Genomic DNA, 13,529 nt, shown 5'->3' with positions numbered 1-13,529 from the left:
CCAAATATCACAAATGAATCCGACTCAGTCAGCCTGATGCTTGAGCTAAAAATAGTTATCAATTTATATAGGAGGCGATGGCATTCCTACAATGGGCTAAATCAGACGCCAACGAGCCAGAGCCAAGCGGTGCCGTAAGTGATGCCACTGAACAGTTCAAAGTATCCCCTCCTCATCACCGTATTCCTGATTTCACGAAATTAACGCATCATCTTTCATTTAATGCTGCTTTGGACCACTTCAGCCTGTAAGTATGCTGACCAACCAATATTTTCAAATTTCAATGTCCATGTTTGTCGTCTAGTCCGTTTCAATCATATTTTTAATATTCACAAAATAGTTTTGCATTGTATCAACGGTTTGACCATTCCCAAAAGATGTTGTGAGGTGAATAGTGATTGATATGGTATACGTGCATTTTTAATCTGGAACATAACCAAGAGGTATTCATAAAAAAATCGAAGCAATCAAAATTGCGCAAATACTATCAGTAATTCTTTCCAGCAATCTTACTTGCTTTGTTAGGTTCATAAACGTACATATATAGTTAATTACGTACTATTTATATTTTGAGTATATGAAAAGCATAATATATAATATTTTTTCTTTGTTGATTTTAGGGAGACAAAAAGAGAGAGTCGACAGGTGCTGCGGACCTAGTATCATGTACTACGTGCACTGGAGCGCCGGGTTCCTGCACACACACTGCCAACAACGGAGGAGTATCCGAGGTAGCTAAACAAAGCTCTATTTGCTCTCCAACCCCTTCAAAGTGTTTAACCCACAAACAAAAGACTACTCCGCAATGCAAAGGTGCGCTGTGGGATAGCCATCACCATTTTAACCACTGTCTCGTTAGAAAATAACGGAGATAGGCCAAGAGGCCATCCATTTCATTTTTTACCTTTACCGCAGACCCAACATGTAAAGTAAAACTTTAGGAATAATATTCTTGCCCACTAAAATTTAATTATGATCTACATGGCTAAGTTCTAAAACATCCCAAACATTATACACATACATTCTAGTGTAAAATTGTGTTAAGTATAAGATTAATTCATTCACTTCTCAGCTAGAAATATATTTTTTCAGCCATGTTTCGTCCAGGTTCGCAAAAAAGAACCCCCTCATCCGATTCGCGTGGCGAAGACGATCGATGTCATCGCGCGCATCACCTTCCCCACTGCCTACGCCGTGTTTCTAATCTTCTTCTTTATACACTACAAGGCCTTTTCTTAATGCTGCCTCTACTTTACTTCCCGCTACAGGCTGCTTCATGTGAACTGGACAGTTATATTCTTAGATCTTGTACGTAAGTACTTCTTTCACCGCTCGTATCAATTGGATCGCGCTGCAAGTGACAACCTCCTCGGTGCAGTGTGTTCGCCTAACGAGTGTTGATGTTGACATTTGTTGCCATTGCAAATTGTGATGATTACTCACTATAGTGATAGTATTTGATATTAGGATAAAGGACCATATTCAAAGCTGAGAATAGTTACAGCTTGCCGTTGTTAAATAGGACGTCGTTGAAGTAAGGTATATCGATTAGAGACGAATGCGAATTTTCTACATGTTTTGAAATAGTTTTCAAAAATTATTTATAAGTTGAGGATCGCTGAGTATGGGGCACGAATTTTATGTGTTTCTTATCAATACCAGGAAACTTATGATAGGATAAAGAGGGATCAATAAAATATTACTATGAATATTCTGCATCTATGCAGATAACGATACACGGGACTGTGTGATGAGCGGTGATCGAATGCGCATTCTAAAAGTGCGATTGAAAGGTGGTTTTGTTAGAATAAAGAAATCTATTTCAAACCTTAAGACAGTCCAAATGTAAATCATTGCTTTATGTTTATGAGACGTATATTTTAAGATAGCAAAAGACATAACTTTTATATATGTTACATTTAATCACCACTGTTTACTTTATTTATAGTATATGTGACATATTATGTATATAAATGTACACCCACACAAGTTAAAGTTGTGATAATATCATAATAATAATTCAATGTTAAAATGTTTGCTTTGTAGAAGTGCTACAAAGTCAATAGGAACGTGTAGATTTTATTCAAATATTTCCTACATAATTGTGTGTTAAAGTTTAGTTTCAAAATATTCGAATAGATATAAGTCAAGATGAAGCTCAAGACTCTTATTTCAATGTATGTATTAGTAGCTATCGTTATGAGATACATTGGATTCTCGGATAGTCTGTTTTTATAATATTACTTCGTTTTAGTTTGTGAGCTGTGTTAATGTGAAACCATGAACATGCCTTCTAGGGTCAATCAACTATTTCTTGTTGTTATTCTGTCCCATCAGCGAGGAGACAATAGTAGCATAGATTGTTAGAAAAACTGCTGTACCATGTTCTACTAACATGCTCAGTAGATGACCCATTATGGAAAGGTCTTACAACTACCATAAAATGCAAGTTTGGTTAATTTAAATATGAGAATCCTACAATTTTAAGAGTGACTCAGGAGACCGTAACCATAGCAACGTGTGACAAGAAAAAGTTGATTAACCCTCTAACGTTAATTATTGTTTGCAGCCTTGGCATTGCGTAGGATGTAGCAGTAGCTAAAGGGTCTCCTCAGATATATCGACGCGCATTCGGCAATAACCGATAGAAAAAAAACTTATGTCCGTGCAATAAGAGCGAAAAAGCAGCAGGCCGCACCGCACGGACGACTTTTTCGCTCTTATTGCGCAGACATTAATCTTTTTTCGATCGGATTTTGCCGATTCCGCGTCGACATATGTGGGGGAAACCCTTAGCCCACCCGCCGTAGACTCTAGGCAGGTACAACAAAGCCGCATTACACTATTGGGCACCATTATTTGTTTATTTAGGGTACATAGCACTTTATTACGATCATTTAATTTAAATCTAAAATATCTAAATCAATTTATAGTTCTATCCACTGAGTAGGTATATAATTAACATGGCGGGACGTGAAATTTTAGGTATTTGTGCGCGAGTATGCTATACCTTGTGCACTCGTATTTGCGTCATTTGACACATGACACTGACAACAGCAATAGAACGTAAAATATCTTGCACATATAAATTACAAAGGAAGACAATTGCATTGGGAACGTTTACGTTCGACGTCTTTTTATTATTATTTAGGGTTGGCCGGACACTACCGTTATAAATCGGTAGTCGTCTAAGTAAATCAATATAATTTTTTCATTTTAGGTCGCAACAATTCAATTCAATGTTTTATTCATAAAATATACATTTTACACGTAAATTCTTTAAACATTATTAAATTTAGGTAAATATTGTTATAAATCATTCATATTACAATAGTTATTAGATATTTATAACAAATCCTATAAGATTATTATTTTACTTTTGAATAATAATAAAACATAGTTTAAATACAATACAATACAAATCTAAATCTTGTTTTATAACAAAGTATTATTAAATTTATTATGTCTTCTTATTATTATTTATTAACCATATAATTCTAGCTGTATTTAATCTATAAAAATTCATTAAACGTCACAATGCGATACCTCAGTCTAGGTGCCATCCAATCGTAATCGCTTGCTGTGACAATCGATTTGGGTTAGTTACATCTCTATATACGTCAGTGATAATGTGTCAAAAGACACAAATAAAAATAATTCCACTATAACTGTTGTATAACTACGTTACTTTTGTCTCTTCCTCGAGGAAATACCTACGTCGTAAAAGCATTACGGTGTTGAATCAAATTTGAATAATGCATACCGTAACACTGTTACTTATGTCTGTTGTAGTTTTATGCCTTAAATATTTAAGTTAAACACTTGCTGTTCTTTATAGCTCTGTTAGAATGTTTGATTAATGGTTGTTTCCTTATCAACGTATAATAGGTAGTAATGAAGCGCACGCAAGTTTTAATAATAATTAATGACCCGCCTTCAACAAAGAGAGATATAATCAGTAAAGTTGCTTAACTATCCATGATTTCTTAATAACAATTAATTTCTGATAATTGTACATTTAACCATACGGAAAAGAAGAACAAAAATAGGAAAACTTCTTGTAGGTATACTAGTCCGGCTGTATAAAATTCCGAGGTTAGGTTAGACGTTGACGGCATAATTATTTTAAGCTTTCAGCACTGTCCAATGTATTCCAGCATTTCGGAAGAAAAAGTTAATTGCCACTACTTTCAAAGGTAGTTAGAAAAATTCTTATCTTATTTATGTTTTTCATTACGGAATGGACTGCAACATCTATTTTTTCTATGGTGACTGAATATATAACAGTTAATGTAATCACAACCAGCCGGGCTAGATATGTGTGCGTGTCAATTGAAAGATAAATAAACAAGACAAACGTCGTTCATAATCTATGGACTCTATGGTTATTTTAAATTATATTTTAGTCTATTGGAGGCCCAAAGCTACGCAGCGTAGCACACTGAAGCCGGGGCGAAATCGCTCGTAGGCGCGCGGCGAGTTTGAGGGGCATTCCACAAAACAGTCTACTTTGACGAGGACGTGACGCGTATGGCAGCTAGTACTTTAATAACCTGCAGAAATCTGTATTATATACCGTTGAATTTAAAGCTAAGTTATCATACATTACCATGCCAAATATAGGCTTCTTAGCTCTATAAATCAAAAGTGTTCAAAAAATAGCGTCACGTACCCGAGACTGTTCTGAAATGCCCCTAAAGCCTTAACTGGCTTTGGATAAATTCACAGAATACCTACTACAGACTTTACCTCATCTTTTACCGAATATAATATTACACTATTTTAATAATTATCCATATTATTTCTAATGAAACTTGATACCATGCCTTTTGCTTAATAAAGAGCGGACCAACCAGTCAACTGTTTTGGAAGTAGATTTTGTAGGTGTCTAAAATATAGTAAAGAGTACCTTTAAGAACAAATGCGTTTTGGCTGTGCTTTGATTCAACTTATGTAAATTTAATATACCTTTAAGGACCTGTTACGTATTTTCAAATTAAGTTTAGTATTTCTTTGTCTGGGAAAATATATGTATATATATACTGAAGGAGACTCGGCTTTAATAATTATAATCATAATTGGGCTTTTTCTAAAATAAATATCGAAAACCCGATTCTTTCAAATCTGGACATTCTTGGGCTCATTCTACTCAGGATCGACAGCACTCTCCATCCTACCATTAAAAAAAGATGTCCCAAAATGTCCATTCCATTACGTCACGTTTTTAGTGTGAGAATTTTTTTCACTTGTATGTAACGTGACGTAGTGGAATGTACAATTTTCATACAAAATTTTGGGACGATTTTTTTATCATCAGGATTGAATATGCTAGTGATTCTGAGTTGAAAGAACCCAAAAACACCAGGATCCGTGAGAATCGGGTTTTCAATATTTATTTTAGAAAACGCCCAATTACCTACATAACACATAAGAGGAAATCCCATACTTTACTTATGCTATGAAGTGCTTAAGCGAAAGTACCTACTGCAAATGCAAAACAATATGCTATAAAATTGTAACAGAAACTGTTTATGTTAAATCATATACCTACCTACAGATAAATGATCTCTTGTTATATTCTGATACGTTACTAATATTTTAAAGTTTATTGATGTTAGAGTACAATGTTCCCATTCCTAATTTTTTTATTAAGTATAAAAGTGATACTACTTTTATTCGCAGTGTTTTTAACTAATTAAAGTTTAAGATAAAAATAACATATCATTCGCTTTATAAGATATCTACCTAAATTGTGCTATGTCCTGTTAAACTAAAAGTTAAAACTGAAATGTATATTTTGTGCTGCCTTTCTATATTTATATCCGTTTTATTTATTACTAAATAAAAGTATCGTGTAAGTATTGTGCCTGGCATTAGATACTAATATTTTATTTTATATTATTACTGTCTCTACTTGAAATGTGACTCATTAAAAGATCTGCTGCAAATCGCAGTTACTAAATACAACAATTAAAAATTGTTATCTAAATGTAGAACATAATATTATTATTTAGGTATAGCGTAAACATATTATAATACCTATCATATACGCATTATACATTAAATTATGAATGAAAAGTGTAATCGGGTAATTTCGTATGTCGTATAATTCCGAAAATCAGATGAATTTCACCCAAAATTCCATCATAAGAGTTATTTTTCTTTGAATTATCCGACAGTTTTCGACATTCAGATTTACCCGAATACATCTTACCTATAATGGCTCCTCTACACGATGGGCCAGCGCCAGCCACTCCAAGGGACGCATTTATGCGTTAGAGGGAGCAAGTGATATTGCTATCTCATTCTACCGCATGGCTGCGTCCCTTGGAGTGGCCGGCGTTGGCCCATCGTGTAGAGGAGCCTTAATAATATCAAGCTCATAATGAGTTGCTTTCTGTAATTCTGTTTTGGTTAATATTCCCTTGTGTTGTCTTTTCTGAAAAATTAATATGAGCGTTTTCCAAAAAAAAGTATACATTTCATTCATGTCTTCAAAATATTGACTTCTTGGGCTCATTTTACTCAGAATCATTTGTACATTCACGCCTCATACATGAAAAAATGTGTCCCAAAATTTTGTATGAAAAAATTTTTTTCCAGTGCGTCACGTTCATACAAATAAAAAAAAAATCATACAAGAATGTGACGATCAGGAAAGGAAATTTTTGGGCACATTTTTTTATGTAAGTATGAGGCGTGAATGTACAAATGATTCTGAGTAAAATGAGCCCATGAAGTCAATATTTTGAAGACATGAATGAAATGTACACTTTTTTTGGAAAACGCTCATATTCGTTTCCAAGATATTTTGAAACAAGAAAAAGTACGATTATATAAATTAACTGTATGGAATGTATGGCTAAGAGAAGGCTTATTTTTCACAAGCTATTATCATTAATTTAGCACACAGTTACATTGTTTGTTTTTTGTTTTGACCTAAACAAACAACCTTAATAATGTTGCAAGCACGATATGAACCAGTCGGACATGTTGATGTCCGACTCAGCGGAAACTTAGCACACCTTCGCCATAATATATGCAATGTTATTGTACCATTAGGCTTTTCTGATATTGTAAACTATTAAAGGTGACCATAAGAATACTGTAATAAAAACAACGTAGCCTCGTTGCTCGTTAGAGTCGTCGTCATGAAGTGTTAGATGTATAAGTAAGGCGAATTGTATTGATTTTTTTTACATGATTATTACATGATAATTATCTTTGGCTTAAAATTATTGCATGTTTATTAATTGTCTAACCATTGGACTCTTTTTTACGCATATCTGTAAAATAACGTACGACAAATTTAACATGGCTGAATGTACGACTAACTCCTCTATTAACTTTTCCAGTGAGTCCTTTCTAAAAACCTTTTCTATATGTTAGTATAAGTTAGAAGAGCTCAGAAGCACTTGCATCATTCGCAATGTATTTGGTTATTAAGATACACCAAAGTCAAAGTATTCAGATTCGGTTTTTGTAGTATTAAATCGAGTATAGCTTTGACAATACTTCTCGCGAATAGATATTTTTTGAGGTCTTCGGCAAATTATACATCTATATCTGTGCCAGTCTGGCTTCATAAACGTGTTTCAATTACCATCTACTGTTGTCCTGGTTAATATACTTTTAATTCAGATATCAAAAAAACAGAAAACAAACATTGGAAACTGCCATAAAATTTATTTTCGAACGAACGTTTATTTGCAACGTTGACCCGTCCAATTCAGTAGGTGTGTAAGCCACTGGTGCTTAACTCGTACTCTACAATTAAATGTGGGGCTTGTGCCACAATACTAGATGAAATTATAACAGACCAGGCTCGAATGGCTATGGCTATATTGGCTATTATACCTATAACCAAAAAAATCAAGGGTAAATGAATCATCTGTACCTAAACCTTTTAATCGAGAATATTAATCTCACATAATCTTGTATTTTCTTATTTGATAGAACTATATTTTTTATTTATTACTGCATTAAATATCATTTTTTAAGTAATTACCAGTAGAAATGTAATAATAAAATTGTATTAACCATTTTCTTGCAGTAAAATCATTTCGTAATTATATTGCAGTTAGTTTGGATTTTTTTGTACAAGAAAAACAATAAGAGACATTAAATTTAAATTATTGAGAGTTATACTAACGTAACGGTAATCAAGAACCAGTTAAATCGCATATACATTTACTGTAGGCGCTACCATACGCGCTAACAGTGACAAAATAGTTTAACTGAACCAGAAGTGTTAATAATCAATTTATTAAAAATTCTAGTCAAATGTAAAAATAAGAGGCAGGTATTATTTTACATGCATATCTTTTGTAAACCATTGCTGACGCTACAATGCTATCGCCAGCTAAAAGTAGCTATAATCATCTTTGGGTGTCCGTAGCGGTTACATTCATCAGTTGTATAAGTAATTAGACGAACAAAATAAAACGACGAAAATATCCTTTCAAAAAGCAAGTGTCAAAAAAACCTATCAAATCCAACCGAGTACTCTAAACCAAGGTGGAGACAACTTCATCACGCTGCACCGACAAGAGCCCAGCTCTTAAATTGAATGAATGAACTCTAAACCAAATTCCACGTTAATAACGGGTAAATCTTCGTAAAATGAGCAATGAATTATGAGGCTGTGACTTTAACATTTTATCAGATAAATAATGTCGTACGTATGTCGATGTCTTAGATTGTATGATGATCTTCACATGCCAATAAATAAGACCAACAAGAGAAAAAATATCTTAGAATATACTGCCTATGTATATATAAGTCGATACGTACCTACATATAAATATGTATATATATTATGATCATAAATAAGTAAATATTTATTACATACACCTACCATCGCCGGACACCCTGATTTTACTTTTTAATATCTAGGTAGACAACATTAATTAGGAGAGGTATGTAAAATGTATAACATATTTAGGTAAAAATATATAAAAAGGCACGAAAAGACATTAGTGAGATAAATAATTACAAAAGTAAACAATATTCATTAGTAATTAATGTTAAAAGCTCTTTACATTGTTCGGATTGTTTTACCTATAAATTGAACGTAGGATATTAAAAACCTCAAAACCCATGCTCACATATAGTGACAACCAATTTTATTCAGGTTTAAATTTAAAGCATATGAGGGAGTGCAACAATTTATTCAATCTCGATACTTAATAATGGTAGTGGTAGTGGAGCCCAAGAGGGGATTTAGGTTACTCGAGCGTGTCTGATTAAGATATGAGTGATATCTTGCTACCCGTGGAGTCTACTTTAACCTCTTTTAACCCTCTATGTTGGTCACCAACCCCCACGAACCAACGGATCAACAAAGTGGCTACAGGTAGAAGGTTGCATAGAAATGCCCATACAGTATGACCCGTTTCTGATCTGGGTCCAAGCCAACGTGCCAATCGTTTACGCTCTGTAGCGTAGCGTAGTCATCACTCTCTATCACTCTTTCATATTAGTGCGACAGAGAAATATGCGTAGAGTGATAGATATTGAACTTTGAACTTCTCTTGGGCTCAACTGTCAGAGGTACCTGTGCCATTTTATTTAAAATTGTATCAAGAGCTTTTTTGATCTTAATAGAAGAAAAAAAGTGCCCCAAGGTTATTTTTTTCCATTCTGTTATCGTTATTTTTCATAAACTTCGTATGTTGGTAAGGGAACGGAAGGAACATAACACGAATGGCGATTTTGGGACACGTTTTTTGTCCTATTAACATTGAAAGAACTCGTGATTCTGAGTAGAAATGACATATAATATCCAAATTTCAAAAAGTGCAGTGAACAACTTTAAATAAACTGGCCCACCTATTTGAGAATAAATCATGAGAGGTTTTGTCTTTAATAAAAAGTAAATTGTAATACCTATCCACTTATTGCATAATTAGCACGATACCTCTCGTCGTGTCACGGTTTTCCGATTCTTGGCCTGGGCCATCATAACACTAATAATTCAAGTTGGTAATACAAAGAAATACAACTAAATTGGAAAAAGGCAAAATTAAATATAAGTAGGTACACGAACATCCCTACAAAAATATTGAAATGTTTTTTACAGTACATATGGGGCTACTTTTCCGCACTAGTGCGTAAAATAGCACTTTTCGTGCGTATGTACTGTAAAACGTTGTTCGATACACGTGCCAATAGGTAAATCGCAACTCGTGTCGATTTAAAACACTCCCTTCGGTCGTGTTTTAATTTATCGCCACTCGTCTCGAATTTCCTCTTTTTCGCACTTGTATCGAAAATAACTATTTTATAACTTACAATTAGATAAAGCATCATCCGAGCAATTAAGTGTAGGTAGTAGGTAGGTGCCTTCGCGTGTTCAATAAATGTAATAACAAAGGAATCAGAACTATCAGAAGCCTTTATACACAATTTGCTTTATATTTTGTTTATGTTTAGACTCAAGTGCAATGAAACCGGGTCACTTTGCATGGAAATGTCCATACATTATGACCCGTTTCTGATCTGAGTGCCTAGCCAAAGTGCCAACCATAGCGTAGCGTAGCACTCTCTATCACTCTTCCATATTAGTGCGACAGATAAAATTGCGTTTCGTTCGCTAAGGATCAATAGATTGGCACGTTGGCTAGGCACCCTGACCTAGGTGGGAAACGTAAACGAAACTGAAGAAAGTTTCTGAAGAACTGAAGCAAAAAAGGATTCTGCAGTTACGCATATGCTAGTTGCTAATGTTTCCATAAAGTAGGAATAGTAGTCAGAAATTTCTCAACGAAAATCTTAAGAAGTTTCCAAGATCCACGTGGAATATTACGGAATTTTCTAATCTTTCCACCAAGTACCAACACATTTTAAGGAAAGGTATCGTGCTACAAGAGTTATACGTTGTACCTACCTATATTTCGAATAGGTATGTAAAGTTATAGTCAAAGCTAATATCATATTTGTATAAAGCAACCATTTAACTGAACTGGTTCATTATTTCTACTGTGTAATATAGTAAGAAATCATGTAAGCATACATTTATAAGTGCATTATAAATTTAAGATTTTGTTTAAATATTCGTAGTTCTAGTGTGGAAGTTTGCGCTACATGTAGGTAAGGGCAAATAGTTCATGCCGCAGCTATGCCGTACATACATCCGCGTATTTTTTGTAATTTGTATGGCTGATAATGAACACTATATTTTAGTTAGCTACGTCATAGACAAAGCAATAATACGATTCACAAGGTTAAGCAATATAATACACGGCTTAATGGCTAAAGTAGATGACGCTATAAGGCAATTTTTATAGCAACGAGGTTGTCGACGCTTAACAAGTTAGATACCGAAAAATGTACATCGGCTCGGCGTACAGCGCCATCTAGTTCAGTATAAAAAACCCGCCGACAATATTTCGCTATGATTTCGCTTCACTTTGTGCGTGCTTTGTCTATAGTTACATTACATTTATAATTTAATTGAATAAATGCATCCTCACGAATTACAGTAAATATTTTGTAGTTCGAATTTATTACTGTATTGTACAATAATCACTGACACGCATAGCCTTTGTAAATAAAATGTATGCGATGACTGGCAATCGCGTTTGTAATGTGGCTCCAAAACTGTAGCATTGTAAATACTTTTAATGTAAAATTTATGAATTACAATTTTCATCAAATAAAACACAAATTCAATTTACATCGTTTTTGTTTTCCACGTTACCAGATGGGTAAAAAGTAGAGATGCCACGAATATTCGGCAACTATTCGGTATTCGGCCTATTCGGCCACTTTGCCGAATATTCGGTATTCGGCCGAATTTTGCCTACTATTCGGCCGAATACCGAATATCTGTTGCACCTACTTAAAAAGAAAAATTGCACAATAAAAATAACCAAAAACTATGTAGGTATATTTAGAATGTGTTCTTGGAAAGTTGTTAAATACGAAGACCCTATTTTGAGCATTTGTTGATTAAAAAACATTTTATTTTTATCATGAGTCTGTTTCGTTTGACTCTATTCATTAATGCTGTTCAATAAAAAATATCTGGGTGACCGAGCTTCGCTCGGAAAACATATAATAACTCGGAAATGCGCGTTTTCCCAGAGATAAGACCTAGCTAGATCGATTTTTCGCCCCCGAAAACCCCTATATACCAAATTTCATCGAAATCGTTAGAGCCGTTTCCGAGATCCCCGAAATAAATATATATATATATATATATATATAAATGAGCAATTCTTGTTTATTTATTTATTTATATATACGTATATATATATATATATATATATATATATATATACGTATATATATATATATATTCCTATATAATTCTTGTTTATTTATTTATTTATATATATATATATATGTATATATATATATATATATATATATATATATATATATATAAATAAATAAATAAACAAGAATTGCTCATTTAAGGGTATTAGATATACCTTAGCTAACGTCATCTAACGTTGAGAGTCTTAGCGATCAGTTTTCATAATAATTGTGACTCAAAATGTTCGGAGCATGTCATGCCGAAATTCGGTATTCGGTATTCGGCCAAAACCACTATTCGGGGCATCTCTAGTAAAAAGCATACCTACCTAGGTACCTATTCACGAAGAAGCCTAATTGATCTGCATAGGATTACCATTTTTTATACATGTTTCGTTATCAAATGACCCGAGTAAGGTACCCGTGTATCAATGCATAGGCGTTACGCTCAACTCTTAAGTATCGAAAATACGCCAACAAATGCGAACTTTCATTAGTTACCTACATTCGTAGATGTTTGGCTATTGCCATGAAGCCCATTTGTATTGTAGCGGTCAAATAGGTATGTGATCAATGCCTCGAGAAACAACGTAAAATAGGCCTCACGAAATGCTGTAGAGCTGTAGGTAACTTAGGTAAGTATTTGCGAAGCTACGCCGTAATAATAAAGCTAACTAAACACATCACAGGCAAGTAATTTTATAAAATTAAGAACTACTACTCAAAACTCACCGGCAGGCAGCGCAGTTTTTCTCAGATGCATTAGTTACACAATCATGATGCAACTGTAACAAATTAAACTAAATTAATAACGGGTGAAACATGAACCCGAGTGAAAAATTAATTTCATTCCCGCATAAACCGCTGTCAACCAACTGTCAGTATGTACCAGTAACCATAGTATTTTACCCGTAACAGACGGGCGTACAGGACCCCAACCTTCGTCTGGTCAAAATATCTCTTTCTCGCTCTCACTTATAGCTGAGTTCCTAACGCCGTCTGTAAACACTTTTAATTTATGAAGCCTAACAGACAGGTGTACCGGACCGCAACCTTGGTCCGGTCCGAGACCTGTTCGACTGTGTGTATGGTGGTCTACTGTACGTCCATAAAGTGATAACACACTATCGCACCGCACTGCGACCTTGGTGCGTCGCACCCATAAGTGAGAGCGAGAAAGAGATACCTGTTTCTCGCTCTCACTTATGGGTGCGACGCACCAAGGTCGCGGCCCGGTGCGATAGTGTGTTATCACTTTTAAGGACGCA

General features: G+C 34.4%; 1 protein-coding gene across 21 annotated transcripts in view; it reads left to right on the top strand.

Annotated features, from left to right (window-relative positions):
* The window catches only part of LOC134649562 (glutamate-gated chloride channel), a 108,315-nt gene extending 106,148 nt beyond the window's left edge, over window positions 1-2,167 (top strand). For 12 of the 21 annotated variants that reach the window (XM_063504337.1, XM_063504339.1, XM_063504342.1 and 9 more), the window contains 3 exons: window positions 72-134; window positions 621-731; window positions 1,093-2,167. In XM_063504337.1, coding sequence (XP_063360407.1) covers window positions 72-134; window positions 621-731; window positions 1,093-1,239 — 321 coding nt within the window. In that variant the 3' untranslated portion in view covers window positions 1,240-2,167. The remainder of the gene's footprint in view (window positions 1-71; window positions 135-620; window positions 732-1,092) is intronic. The other 9 variants (XM_063504340.1, XM_063504351.1, XM_063504349.1 and 6 more) reach the window with 6 other exon arrangements.
* Window positions 2,168-13,529: the final 11,362 nt, after the last annotated feature.

The sequence above is a fragment of the Cydia amplana genome, chromosome 7 (genome assembly GCF_948474715.1).
Source record: "Cydia amplana chromosome 7, ilCydAmpl1.1, whole genome shotgun sequence".
Classification (NCBI taxonomy): Eukaryota; Metazoa; Arthropoda; class Insecta; order Lepidoptera; family Tortricidae; genus Cydia; species Cydia amplana.
Note: the sequence above shows the minus strand (reverse complement) of the source record. Positions and strands in the feature narration are given on the sequence as shown.